Source organism: Bubalus kerabau, chromosome 4 (genome assembly GCF_029407905.1).
Source record: "Bubalus kerabau isolate K-KA32 ecotype Philippines breed swamp buffalo chromosome 4, PCC_UOA_SB_1v2, whole genome shotgun sequence".
In the NCBI taxonomy this organism is placed as follows: Eukaryota; Metazoa; Chordata; class Mammalia; order Artiodactyla; family Bovidae; genus Bubalus; species Bubalus kerabau.
The window spans coordinates 73,963,578-73,976,741 of NC_073627.1; the positions used below are offsets into that span (position 1 = coordinate 73,963,578).

General features: G+C 50.5%; 1 protein-coding gene across 1 annotated transcript in view; it reads right to left on the minus strand.

Moving 5' to 3' along the window:
- Nucleotides 1-1,156: 1,156 nt before the first annotated feature.
- The window catches only part of C4H8orf74 (chromosome 4 C8orf74 homolog), a 30,771-nt gene continuing 18,763 nt past the window's right edge, over nucleotides 1,157-13,164 (minus strand). The window contains exons 3-4 of the mRNA XM_055580179.1: nucleotides 2,143-2,546; nucleotides 1,157-1,428 (exon numbers count right to left, since the gene is read on the minus strand). Of these exons, the coding sequence (XP_055436154.1) occupies nucleotides 1,192-1,428; nucleotides 2,143-2,546 (641 nt within the window). The 3' untranslated portion in view covers nucleotides 1,157-1,191. The remainder of the gene's footprint in view (nucleotides 1,429-2,142; nucleotides 2,547-13,164) is intronic.

A 13,164-nucleotide genomic window follows, 5' to 3' on the forward strand; every position in this document is an offset into this window, starting at 1 on the left:
GCTCTCCTGAGTTGCTTGTACCCGCCAGAATTCCAGCATCCCAGGGAGAGCTGCACACGCTGTCTTTTAGTGGGTTACACCAAGGCAGGAAAAGCTTGGGAAGGAGACAGAGGTCAAGCCTTGTCATCTTCCGGTTTTAGCATCAAGTTTACTGAAAACTCACTCACTGCCCATGTGACTCACAAACCAGGAAGCTGGCAGGAGCTGGAAGTCCAAGTGGAGGGGTGTCAGTCTTGTCCTGGCTTCTCGTACAGGGATTCTGAATAACACTCCACTGAACAGTGACCCACCAGGCAGGACTCCAGGACAATAAAAGTCAACCAGGGCTGTCCTAGACCAACTGGAGCAGATGGTCACCTCACCTCTGGAGCGCTTTATTCTTGGGCTCTCGGGGGTGATTCGTCTCTCTCTGAGGATGTTAGTGTGGGAGTGGGCCTTCCACTCTGGCCAGCAGGTCTCCCACTTGACAGGAGGGAGCGCTGGGCTCAGAGACAGAAAGGACACGGACAAGGTCACAGATGCCAACAGTGCTGGGTGCAACGCTGGGTCTCTGGCCTCCAGGATGGTGTCTGTTCCCCTGTCTCAGCCTAAACAAGATGGATTCTCACAGAAGGAAGTGTTTTCCAGAGGTGTGGGCTCTGTGCCCTCCAGCAGGAAAGCCGGTGGGTACAGCAGGCTGCCCATGGTAGATCCTCAGAGAGGAAGGGGTCCCAGCACCTGTTCCCCTGATGGTGCTGCAGGGGAAGCACCCCACTGAGGGACAGGACCACCACCCTCCCTCGTACCTGTTGAGACCTTCTCGGGGCTGTTGTGTTGTTCGTGTCTGTTGTCTGAGCTCAGACTTAATCACCAGTGGTGTCTGACTGGCCTCATGGGACAGCCCTCTCCCACCCTGCAGGGAAAATCTATTTGGATTGGATTTGCAGGAGGCAAAAGGTGGTGTCCAGCAAGAAGATACAGAACATGCAATAAGTGTTGTGTCTTCCCTGTCCCCACCTCCTTCACCCACATAACTCAGTTAACACATGAAACAGACATTCAACAAGTTCCACAGCCAGGACTTCCATGTCTTTCTTTTAATCACTAGAAATCTCTGACCTATTGGGTGCCGAGCGCATCACATAATCTTTTCATAATTGAAAATGGCTCTTCCTCAATCAGAGTGTTCAGACAGTAGACATCAGGGGCCTTCTACTTCTTTGCTTTTGCTTTCTTCCCTTTGTTGGTTTTGGACAACTTAAGAGCTTCGTCTTGGCCTGACTGACCAGCAATGGGGGCCAAGGGAGGGATGGGAGCGTTGAGGTTTAGAGTCTTCTTCTGAAGTTTCAGGTCCAAAATATCAAAGGTTATCTGTATCTCATACTGCAGCAGCTCCTTGAGGCACTCGATCTGGATGTGAATGGCCTCAGTGATGAGTTTCTCTAGCTCCTGCAAGAAACAGAACGTGGCTGGTGAACAGGGCCTGGGGAAAGCTGAGGCCACCTGCAGGCAGAGTCCCACCACAGGTGCCACTTCTCAACCCAGCTGTCTCCTTTCTTGATATGCTGGGACCTTCCATCCCCTGCTCCCCAGACTTACTCTCTGTCCATCTCCACCCTACTCTATGCCCCAGGAGGCTGACTTTTAAGAGCTGCATCAACCAGCTCCCTTGACCTGTCGCTACTGACTGGGTTCAGCCAGTGGGAGGCCCTGGCAGGAGATCAGAGGGCGGGGAGAGGATGAAACCTCCATGGCCCTTCCTCCATCCCCCAGGCCTCCATGAATGCCAGCTCTGCAGGCAGACAGGGCACTGCGGGAGTCTATGGTGGTTTGGAACCTGGGGGCTCCTTTGGTGGAATCTGTGCTAGAAAGAACTTGGACTTTGGGGTCAACCAGGCCTCAGTCCAAATGTAAACTCGGCCACATGCCAGCTCGGGAACCTTGGGCAATCAGTTAAACCCTCTGAGCCTCAGCCATCTCATCACTAAAATGGGGGATTGAATACATCTGAGGGATGTTTCATGAAACATGTGCACAAAACCCGTGCCCTCCTGTGCCCTCCCAGAGGTGAGGACCCTAGGGTCCCGCCCGCAGGTTCTCTTGGAGGGAAGGGACATAGACTGGGGCAGGTGAGCCTCCCCCTGCCCCACGGGCCCCTCTCACTTCTCTGTTCAGAGTCTGGTGCCGCTGCCCAGGCAGCTCGGAGAATGTCTCCTGCAGCAGGTGCTGCTGCTCTAGGCGCAGGGCCCCCTTCAGCAGCAGCATGTTGGTCCGCTTCTGCACCTCGGCTGTGCTCAGCTCCTCCAGCTGCTGCTCGTGCTTCCAGACTTCCCGGTCCTTGCCCTCGGCCAGTGGGAGCGGCTGGGGCGGCGTGCACACCTCCAGGTTAGTAACAGTCAGGTTGACATCCCGGTCCTGGCCCAGGACGTACTGGTAGAGTTTGTAGTGGCGGATGAAGGTGTTGTGGAAGTAGTCACACAGGGCCAGCAGGTGGGTGGTGTTGAACTGCCCCTGGTAATCTCTGAGCTTGTTTCCCAGGATTGTCACGGCCTCGGTGATGGAGCAACCTGCGGGCACAGAAGGGCTGGGCAGCAAGTATGAACCAGACCAAAGCGGCAGGGATGGCTGATCAATATGTGCTGACCCCAGAGACCATGTCCTATGAACTGTTGTATGTTGCCATTTTTTAGGTCAAGAAAGCCATGGAGTGTATCATGTTTCCCTTTTTCCCTTGGCTCCTGGGAAGCTCAGGGGGCAATTTTATGTAGTAACTTACATTTATCCTATTTTTTTCTTATATGATTATCCCATTCCTTGCCTATATTTTGACATTTAGCTCTTGTTTTAAAGGCTGATTTTAGCTGTGCTTTATGCTGTTTCCACTTCAGACCCTTCAGGAAGGAGGTGAGAGTATAAAAGAGATTCTGATATGAGTGGAGCGTGAGATGGTTGCAGAGACAGGGACATTATACTGGCCACTTGGGTCACTGACTTAGGCAAGTATTGTTTAGACCATGTAGAGATTAGCTCTGAGGGTAGCACTGGGCAATGCTCCTTGGAGGATAAACCATCTTCTCCCATATTCTTCCTTTCACATCTCTCTCTTTTTAATTTGTTTACTTTTCAGCCGCACTGTGTGGCATACAGGATCTTAGTTCCCTGACCAGGGATTGAACTCATGCCCCCTGCAATGGAAGAACAGATTCTTAACCACTGGACCACCAGAGAAGTCCGCCTTTCACGCCTCTTGCTCACAACTCCATCAGAGGCTCAGGGTAACAGTGTGGTCAGGAGGGCAGGACTCTCCCCCGCATATGATTGCATCTCAAGACAGAGGTGGTTCAGTAAAGGGTCTTGCTGAGTGAGGTGCATACCCTGTGGACACATCTCTGGCAGGGAGAGGACAGGACAAGTGACAGAGAAGGACCCTGGACCCTCACATGGATGCCACCCCCAGGGGCACCGTGAACTCAGCTGTGTCTCTCTCTCTCCCTGACTCAGTGTCAGCTCTTCAGGACAAGAGCTTGGGCACAGACAGGGGGATTCCACAGCTCCCTCTGTGAAGACGGAGACCAGGTGCTACACACAGGGAGCCTGGATTTTCTCCTGGGGTGGAGGCCAGCCTGCTTGCAGATCCCCCCCTACCTGGTGACCACCCTCTTCAGGGCCCTGCCAGAGTGCCCCTGGGGCCTTCAGGAGGGGCTGTCTCTGCCCGGCCCATAGGGCTGTTTTTCAAGCCCTCCCCACCCACTGATTCTGCCTTCACTTTGGCTCCTCGGTCTTGGCTCTGCATGAATGTTTTTACCTTAACTCTCCCCAGAGTCTGAGAGAGCAGGGCTTTACACAAATATTAGCACACGGAGCACTGCTCCACCTTGAGCCTCAGTAGAAAGTGCTGTGAAGCGTCACTAGGATTTAGGCTTCAGTCTCCCAAGGGAGATCAAGCCCATCTATCCTAAAGGAAATCAACCCTGATTAGTCATTGAAAATACTGTTGCTGAAGCTGAAGTTCCAATACTTTAGCCACCTGACAGGAAAAGCTAAGTCATTGGAAAAGACGCTGATGCTAGGAAAAATTGAGGGCAGAAGGAGAAGAGGGTGACAGAGGATGAGATGGTTGGATGGCCTCACTCATTCAATGGACATGAATTTATGTAAACTCCAAGAGATAGAGAAGGGCAGGGAAGCCAGGCGTGCTCCAGTCCGTGGGGTCACAGAGTCAGACACAACTGAGCGAGTGAACAGCAGCAACTCCTGGGGGAAGGGGGGGGGCCTCTGCATCGTGCAGAATTAAAGGTTAGTGGGCTGTGTTTTCCCTTCCTTTCAAGGCGAATCAGCAACTCCAAGGTCCAAGACAGTACCCTGTCTCAGGATGGGGTAGGGGAGGGTGCTGGGCCTGGATGATGGACACAACTCTTCTCCTCCTAGTTGTGACTCTTGGACCACTGTTCCCTCCAACGTAAAATGAGGAATAGTCATGTTTACTTCATAGGATTGTTAGGGGGATCAAATGGGATGGTGTGTCCAAGTGCCTTATACAGAGCCCACTGCAAGGCAGTAGCCAATGAATGCTGTAGGAAAACAAGTGCTTGTTTCTGCACTGTGGGAAAACTCTCCAGGCCGCATCTTTGCATCTCTCCATAGGTCTTTTCATTCATCCATCCCTCTCTCCATCCATCTACCCACCATCCGAATATTCACTCGTCATCCATTCACCCATCTCTCCATCCATCTATCGCCCATTCACTCATTGTTCATTCATTCATCTCTCCACCCAGCCATCTTCCATCCATGCATGTGCATCCATCCATTTATCCATCCACAATTAATCTGTCAAGCTGTTCCTGAGGGCCTATTAATCACTAGACGCTATGCTAAGTTCTAGCAACATTAGGATGTGTCTTGTTAGACACATCTCTTGCCTTCAGAGTTCTCACAGGAGAGATACACAAGCTGATATTGACACATGTATAAAGAGGAACAGAATCAGCTGATGGGGAATGCTCCGTTGAGGATATGGGTTCTCCTGCAGAGGACGAGGCTTAAGCGACATCTCAGAGGCTGAGTGGGACTGAGCCAGGAAAGACTGTGGGGGAGGCACGGCGTGGGTGCGGCCTGCCTGTGATCCGAGAGGCAAGGAGCCACATGGCACGGGTGGGAAACAAGACTGAGTTTGTTGTCGTTGGCACCTGTCGGGGGAGGCAGAAAACCGCATGTTGAGTGGAGAGGTGGGAGGAAGGCAGCTGGGAGGGCCGTGAGTGCTGTGTTAGAAGCCAGGGCTTTGTACCTCAGGCAGCCCAGGGCCTGCCCAGGGAGACCGTGGTCATGTGGTGGCCTGCGGGGAGACTTCGGCCCAGTCCAGACAGGAGTCAGTGTGGCCTGAGAGTGCCAGGTCAGCAGGCACGGGCAGCAAGAGCAGATTTGAGCGGCAGGACCGATGGTCGGGTGTGGAGGGGGATAGAGGCCTGCCTGACCCACAGCCTGTTCCTGGGGAGCCTTAAGGAGCAGGAGGGCCACCAAGAGAATATGACGCAGGTGGGATGTACCTCTGTTGTGACCCCTGCCCTCAGAGAGCTTCCAGCCTGGGGAAGAGGAGACAGCTGGACAGATGACATCCCCTCTTTTCTCTCAGCCCCCAGCTCAGCGCTCTGTGCTCAGTGAGGGCCAAAACATGTCTAGTGAGTAAATGGACAAATTGTGACATGTGAAGGGTAGTAATGGAGCTATTCATTTATCCCTTCAACAAGTATTCATTAGGGGCCTTCCTTCCATGGGTTAAGAACTCATCTGTGGTCCAGGAAGGTGGTGAAGTCCTGGGGGAAACACGCATAGTATAATCCTGCTCAGGGCTGCTTAGTGCTGGGTGGGCACCGTAGAAAGAAGGGACTTGCTGGAGGAAGTCAGGGAGCAGGTTCCTGAGGAAGTGGGGAAGGAGCTGGGATGGGCTGTGTCAGAGGGGATCACTGAGCAAAGAAAGGTGGAAAAGGAGGAAGCAGACAGGGGAAACAACGTGTGCAAAGGCCCCATTGGAGAAAACTTGGCTCATCTGAGGAATGGGAATGCTGAGGACTGGGGGCTGGTGGGCTAGAGGGCAGCCAGTGGGGCCCCTGGTTCTCACAGAGGTCTCCTAGACCACCCACCCCACATCCCTTATCAACTGGTTGCCTCGCTGTGTTAACTAAAAGTTGAAAGTTAAATTTACTGAAAATAATTTTAAGGAATTAATTTTGCCCATTGTTTTCCCAGGAAAATAACAGTTTTGAATGACATTTTAAGAATTGTTTGCATTGCTCTTGTCATGATATATTTATATAAATTGTTTCTTTGCTTATATAATTTGACAATTACAAATTAGGTACATAAATAAGCCACATTAAAAGTTACCCAGAAAGTGCAATTAAGTTTGATGTTAATAGTTTTTCAATTTTAAATTTAATTTAAAAATGTTATTTACTTATCTTTAACCTTGCATTGACTATAAAGAGTAAGCTTTATAATGTATAAAGCAGATATACATATAGTATATAATCAGACATACAGAATACCTATGTTATTGAAATTTGATGAGGTTGGGCAATTAGGGAAAAAAATCTTTAAAACGGTTTCTCAAAAGGCTCCAGCAATCCCACTTCAGAGTATACATCCAAAGAAATGAAACCAGGATCTTGAAGCTGTGGCTGTACCCCCATGTTATTCACAAGAGCCAAGGTATGGAAACAGCCTGTGTTGGGTCAGGTCTGTTGACAGATGAATGGTTAAATGAACTCTGATACACATACATAAAATGGAATACTATTCAGCCCTAAAAAGAAGGAAATCCTGTCATTTGCAACAACATGGATGGACCTGAAGGGCATTATGCTAAATGAAATAAGCAAGACACAGAAAGACAAATACTGCATGATTTCACTCGTATTTGGAATCTAAAAAGGTGGAACTTGCAGACACAGAGGGGGACACGCGGAGCTGTGAGTCAAGGACAGAGCTTCAGTTACACAGGACGAGAAAGCCCTGGAGATGGACCACGGAGGACGTCCCCACAGCCAACAACACTGCTCTGTGCATTTGAAATGTGCTACAAGAGTATGTCTTGAGTGTTCTCACTACCAACTGAAGTGGCGACTCTGTGACGTAGTGGATGAGGAAATCACGGGGTGTAACTTCAGCACTTATTTCTCATTTATTGACAAATTGATACATTTTGATTTGTCAGGAGACTCAGGTTCGATCCCTGGGTTGGGAAGATCCCCTAGAGAAGGAAATAGCAACCCACTGCAGTACTCTTGCCTGGAGAATCCCATGGACAGAGGAGCCTGGAGAGCTACAGTCCATGAGGGTCACAAAAGAGTAGGATATGACTTAGCAACTAAACAATAAACAACCACTCAGAAAAATAAATAAATACGACAGCTTCTCAGGGAAATGATGGTGATGAAACTACATGGGTGGAGACACAGCTCCGGCAGCTCCAGAGCAACGCGCTTTCCTCCTGTTTGTAATCGAGCCTCATGGCTACCCGCCTGTGTCACAGAAACCAGTGACCCATGCATTCCTTGGAGTGTCTCTTGTGCCAGGAAATAAGCTGGCTGCTGATCCTGAGGTCCCCTTCACCCCTGAACCTCTGCCCCAGGGACCAGCAGGAGCCCTGGGTTCCATCACCACCCAGAGCTTTCTAAAAATACAGCACCCCGTCCCTCCCCATATACACATACTCCCAACCACCTCAGAGAAACAACCACTGACTCCAGGATGGGGTCTGGCTTGAGAACTGCTGCCTGACTTCCATCAGAGTTATGAGGCAGATTGAGCCAGAGAACTCAGACTTCCATACCCAAGGGCCATCACGAATTGACCAACTGGCAGAAGGCTGGAGCCAAAGCCCCATAACACTCTTCTCTGCCAAGAGACCATGACACCTGGCGCCTGGTCTCTTCCTGCAAAGACGTGAGCTTTGCACTGCTTGGATTCGGTGGGCATCTGTTCTACTCTTTTTTGCTTTTGTGGAGGGATGGATAGAAAATGACAGTCTCTGGTTTAATTCTTTTTTATTTTTTTGACCATAATACTGCACAGCATGTGGGATCTTAGTTCCCCAACCAGGTATCAAACCTGCACTCCTTGAAGTGGGAGCGTGGTGTCTTAACCAATGGACTGCCAGAATGGAGCCCTGTTCTTTTTTGATGACACTTGTGTACACGACATAATGACATAGCAGGAACTGAGGATTCCTCCAAACGCAACATGCGAGCAGGTGCCCAGGCTTAGGGCAAAACCAGGCACCAGGAGGAGAGATGTTCACATGGGGGAAATGTCCTGACCCAGGATGCTGAGTGTGGGAGCAGGGGAAGCTTTCCTGCAGGGAGGTTGTGGAGTCCAGTGTGGGACAATGAGGAGGAGTTTGGTGGGAGTCCGTGGGAATAGGCAGTCCTGACGGAGGGTCAGCAAGGGCAGAGACCGGAGGCAAGCGGAGTGCGCTCTGGATGGGTAAAGGGACCACACCTGGTTTTCAGTTTCTGGGAGGCAAAACTGAAGTCTGAGGGTCTGGGCTTGGGGACAGAGGGCTTGAAGGCTTCAGTCTGCAGAGGGCAAGCTGTATAGATCATGTGAGAGCACTGGACTTCATCACAGAAGCTGGGCTCTTGAACTGGAATTCACGAAACGTGAGGACATCCAAGGAAGGATCCCAAGACTGATTGGAGCCCAGAATTGCATCTGGAATTTGCATGCACATTTTTTTCTGGGGAGAGTGTCCATAGAGAGAATGGTCAAATTCCTAAAAGAAAGGTTAAGAATCTCAGCTGAGAGCCCTAGGCCACTCAGAGGCCTTAAGTTGAGAAGTGAGATGCTGGGAGGGTATTTCTGAAGGATGGTGTGTGGAGGATGATGGGCAAGGCCAGCAAACGTGTCCCAGAGGGCAGGTAGCAGTGTGGGGTCATTGGTTTCTGATGCTCAAAGCTAGACTTCAGACCTGTGTGGAGGCACTTGTGTGGGGACCTGGGGAGGTGAATTATGGAAGTTGTTCTGGGCTTTGCAGAGCTGAACTTGCCGGAGGGTGCTCTAATCTCCTATCTGGCCGGGCAATACCTGCGTGGAGCTGGGGTCACCCGCAACCTCCCAATGGGGGCAGCCATCACTGTCCCATTCGGCCAGGCCAGCAGCCAAGCACAGAGCCCAGGTTTGAAGTGAGAAGTCCTTGGGCCCTGTCGTGCTAACCCCACAGGTGTCCCAGCTGCCTGTCATCCTGGCAGATGCCCTCCTACAGTCTTGGCCATGACCTCAGCCTTCAAACGCAAGTGTGGGCCTTGTCCTGGGTGGAATTCTAACTTTCAGCCCCAAGACACTCTTTGGACCAGTTTTGGTTTTTAGCAGAGGTTGTCCAAAGCTGGCTTACGAGACACACTTGGCCCCTAGACCACCCTCCGTTTTGTCTCGAGCCAAGAAGCCCCCGATGACTCAGAAAGCTAAGGATTAAGTCTCCTGGAGAAGCCTCCGGCTGCCAGGCGGCCAGATCTGTCCTTGCAAGTTACTCTTCAATTACAGGGAGTGGCTGACTTCATTTGCATTGGCTTCTGGGAACTTCCTGAAGACGGTCCCCAAGGGCCTGGAGGCCAGCACCTGCGCGGAGCTGGTGGGAGTGGGGAGGGGAGCTTGGCGAGAGCGTGGGTGAGATGACAGCCTCCAGAATCAGGGCAAAGGGGTGCAAGGCCTGGACCAGGCGGGCTGGGCTCCCTCCTTTCCTCCCATCCAGACTGTAGGATCTGGGGCTGGGCAAGGGGGAGCACATGCAAGTGGGGGTTTGGGAAAGGAGAAGAGGGGCTGCTCCTTTTGGGTGGGCATGAGGGGGAGGATCCAGGTGCCACTGGTGGCCCCTGACAAACCAGTTTGGTTGCCCCCGCCTTGGCTGCCAGGGGAGGAAACCGGTCAGGCTGCAGCCTGACCTGGCTTACCGTTCCCAATACCTGAACTCCTGCCAGGGCAGCCTGGGATGGTGGGAAAGCGGAAGAAAGCCAGGACCCTCCACCCCACCCCCATTCGGGGTCCCGAATGCTGCCCCTGACAACCCCCTTTCTGCCCTTGGAAAGGTTCTGCCAAACTCATCCACCCCAGGGTGCTGGTGCCAGCTCAGAAGAGGGTGTGTGTTTTCTTTGGGCAAGAGAGGGCTCTTGTTCAGGGAGTTCCCTTTGTTGGCCCGCATGCCCTGGGTCATCTCAGGCTCTGCCCAAGGCCTCCCGGCTAGGTGAGCAGGTGTAACCACCATCACCACTTTACCTTCGAGAGAAACTGAGGCTTCAAGAGGTCAAGGGATATGCTGCAGGGCACACAGGTGGCCCTAGTGGTAAAGAACCAGCCTGCCAATGCAGGAGACATAAGAAATGCAAGTTTAATCCCTGGGTCCGGAAGATCCCCTGGAGGAGGGCATAGAAACTCACTCAAGTATTCTTGCCTGGAGAATCCCATGGACAGAGGAGCCTGGTGGGCTATGGTCCAGAGTGGCAAAGAGTTGAACACAACTACTGAAGCAACTTAGCACGCATGCACACACACAGCTGGGGAGTTGCAGAGCCAGAGTTCCAAAGTTCCAACCCCAGCTTGACCTGGGGAGGCCTCTTTCAGTATCCAGATTGAAGTGGCTTGGACTTGCTTTGTAAACCCTGGAGATGGACACTGGAAGGGCCCCCCAACACTCTCGGTCATAGTTTTCCAAAGGTTGTTTTGCAACAGGTATTACATAGAAATGCGTGGCCTTGAATATAGGTTGGAGCCAGGGAAATTAAACAGGTGTCCTTAATATGCTCATGAGCACAGCAGAGTATGCTAACAAGCTCAGCAAATGGCCAGAAAGGGTTGAGTCTATGCAATATTTCTTAGATTTATTGGAGGCAAACACACGCAGATCTTGGAGGTATGTGGAGTTCAGTTGCAGACCGCTGCAATGAAGTGAACAGTGCAATAAAGTGAGTCACCTGAATTTTTTGGTTTCCCAGTGCTCATGAACATTACACTTCCACCGTCTGTAGTCTTAAGTGTACAGTAGCACTCTGTCTATAAAATAGTGTGCAACTCTTTAAAAAAAAATATTTACTTCAAAAATGCTAACCATCACCTGAACCTTCAGGGAGGTGTCATCTTTTTGCTGGTGGAGGGTCTTGCCTAGATGCTGATGGCTGCTGCCTGACTGACACCGAGGCCACAGTACCTAGGATCCGGTCACACTGCACCTTGCCAGCCATATGCTCTGTTCTCAGCCACCATTCAGAGTCGTGAGGAGGCCACCTGGGAGCCCAGGGCAGCCCCTGGCCTGAAGATGGCCTTGATGCTGGGGCCGTGCCTCAGAACTTTCTGTGGTTGTAAGAGCATAGACTGGGAATTCAGGCAGCTGTGGGCTCCTAGCTTGTTTCTGCTTCTTAACTACTTGCGTGAGTTATTTTGCCTCTATGGGCATCAGTGTTCTCATCTGTAAAATGGAGGCAGTGAAAACATCTAACTCGTAAGGTTAGATGTGAGCATAGGGGATAGAGCTCCCACAGTGCTTGGTACACAGTGCATGCGTGCATGCTTCACTTCAGTTGTGTCCAGTTCTTTGCGACCCTATGAACTGTAGCCTGACATGCTCCTCTGTCCATGGGATTCTCCCAGGCAAGAATACTGGAGTGAGTTGCCATGCCCACCTTCAGGGGATCTTCCGGACCCAGAGATCGAACCTGTGTCTCTTACATCCCCTGCATTGGCAGGAATGTTCTTTACCACTAGTGCCACCTGGGAAACCCTGGCACACAGTGGCACTCAAGAAATCACATGGTTGTCATCATTGTCATCGTGAAGATTCCAGGCATCCCCACTCCCCGGGGGCTGTTCTGGGATACACCTGTCTTCCCCAAGGACTCCGCAGACTCCTAGGGCAATGCGTTCCTAGAAGCTGGTTTTCCTCAATCCACTCTCTCCTAGGTCTTTACCTGGAGACTCTCTCTTCCTTGCTGGGGGTAGGGCATGGGATGCTGATGTGCTTTCTCTTCTGGCCACACGGCTGCTAAGGGCAAAGGATGGCTGGGAGTTGGCTAGAGGGTTGCAGAGGACAGAAGAAGAGGCAACCCTTCTGGTCAGACCATGTAGTGAGGACCCAATAGTTCACAGCTCTCCCCAGATCTCTGGAGTATTCTCTTCTCTCCCTGCTGCTGTGAACTTCTCAGTACCTGCTGGAAAGGACTAGATTTCTCATTTCCAGAGGATCTTTCCAAAAAGCTCTGGACATGTAGTTGCTGCCCAGGATTCAGCTCTTAGCAAATAATAATACAACCAGCCTGCACGGGTGTACTACTTTATAGGTTTAAAGCATTTAATTATCCATCAATTTATTTAATAGGTCACAATCAACCTATGAAAGAGGTAATTGCTGCCATTTAACAGATGAGGAAATTGAGGTTTAGTGTATGCAACCAGAATCAGGACTCAAACCCAGGTTCTCCAGCTCCAAGAAGTATGCCTCAGCTACTAGGGTATTTTTAAGGTGTGAACAGAAGACATGGACTCTGTAGAACTACAGTACTTCCATTAGAACTTTTTAATTTTAATTTTATTGAGGTAAAATACACACAACATAACATTTACCTTTTTAACCATTTTTTTGTGTCAGTTCAGCGGCATTAAGTCCATTGAAATTGTTGCGGAACCATCACCGCCATCCTTCTCCAGGACTTTTTTCATCTTGCAAAACTGAAACTCTGTATCCTTTAAACACTACTTCCAATTTCCCCTCCTCACAGTCCCCTGCGAATCCTTTTCTATTTTCTGTCTCTACAGATTTGATCGCCCTAGCTACCTTATATAAGTGGAATCATACCGTATTTGTCTTTTTGTGATTGGTTTCTTTCCTTTCGTAGAAGGTCCTTAAAGTTCATCCGTATTGAAGCCTGTATCCGAATTTCTTTTCTTTTAAAGGCTGAATAATATTGTATTTTATGTATAGACCACATTTTGTTTATCCATTCATTTGTTGATGGGTTACTTCCACTGTCTGGCCATTGCTGCTATGAACATGGGTGTACAAATATCTGTTCCAGTCCCTGCTTTCACTTCTTTTGGATGTATCCCCAGAAGTGGAATTGCTAGAACATAGGTAATTCTATGGGTAGGGTAATTCTATGTTTAATTTTTTGAGTGAGTGCTGAATGTTTCCCCGTTCACTAA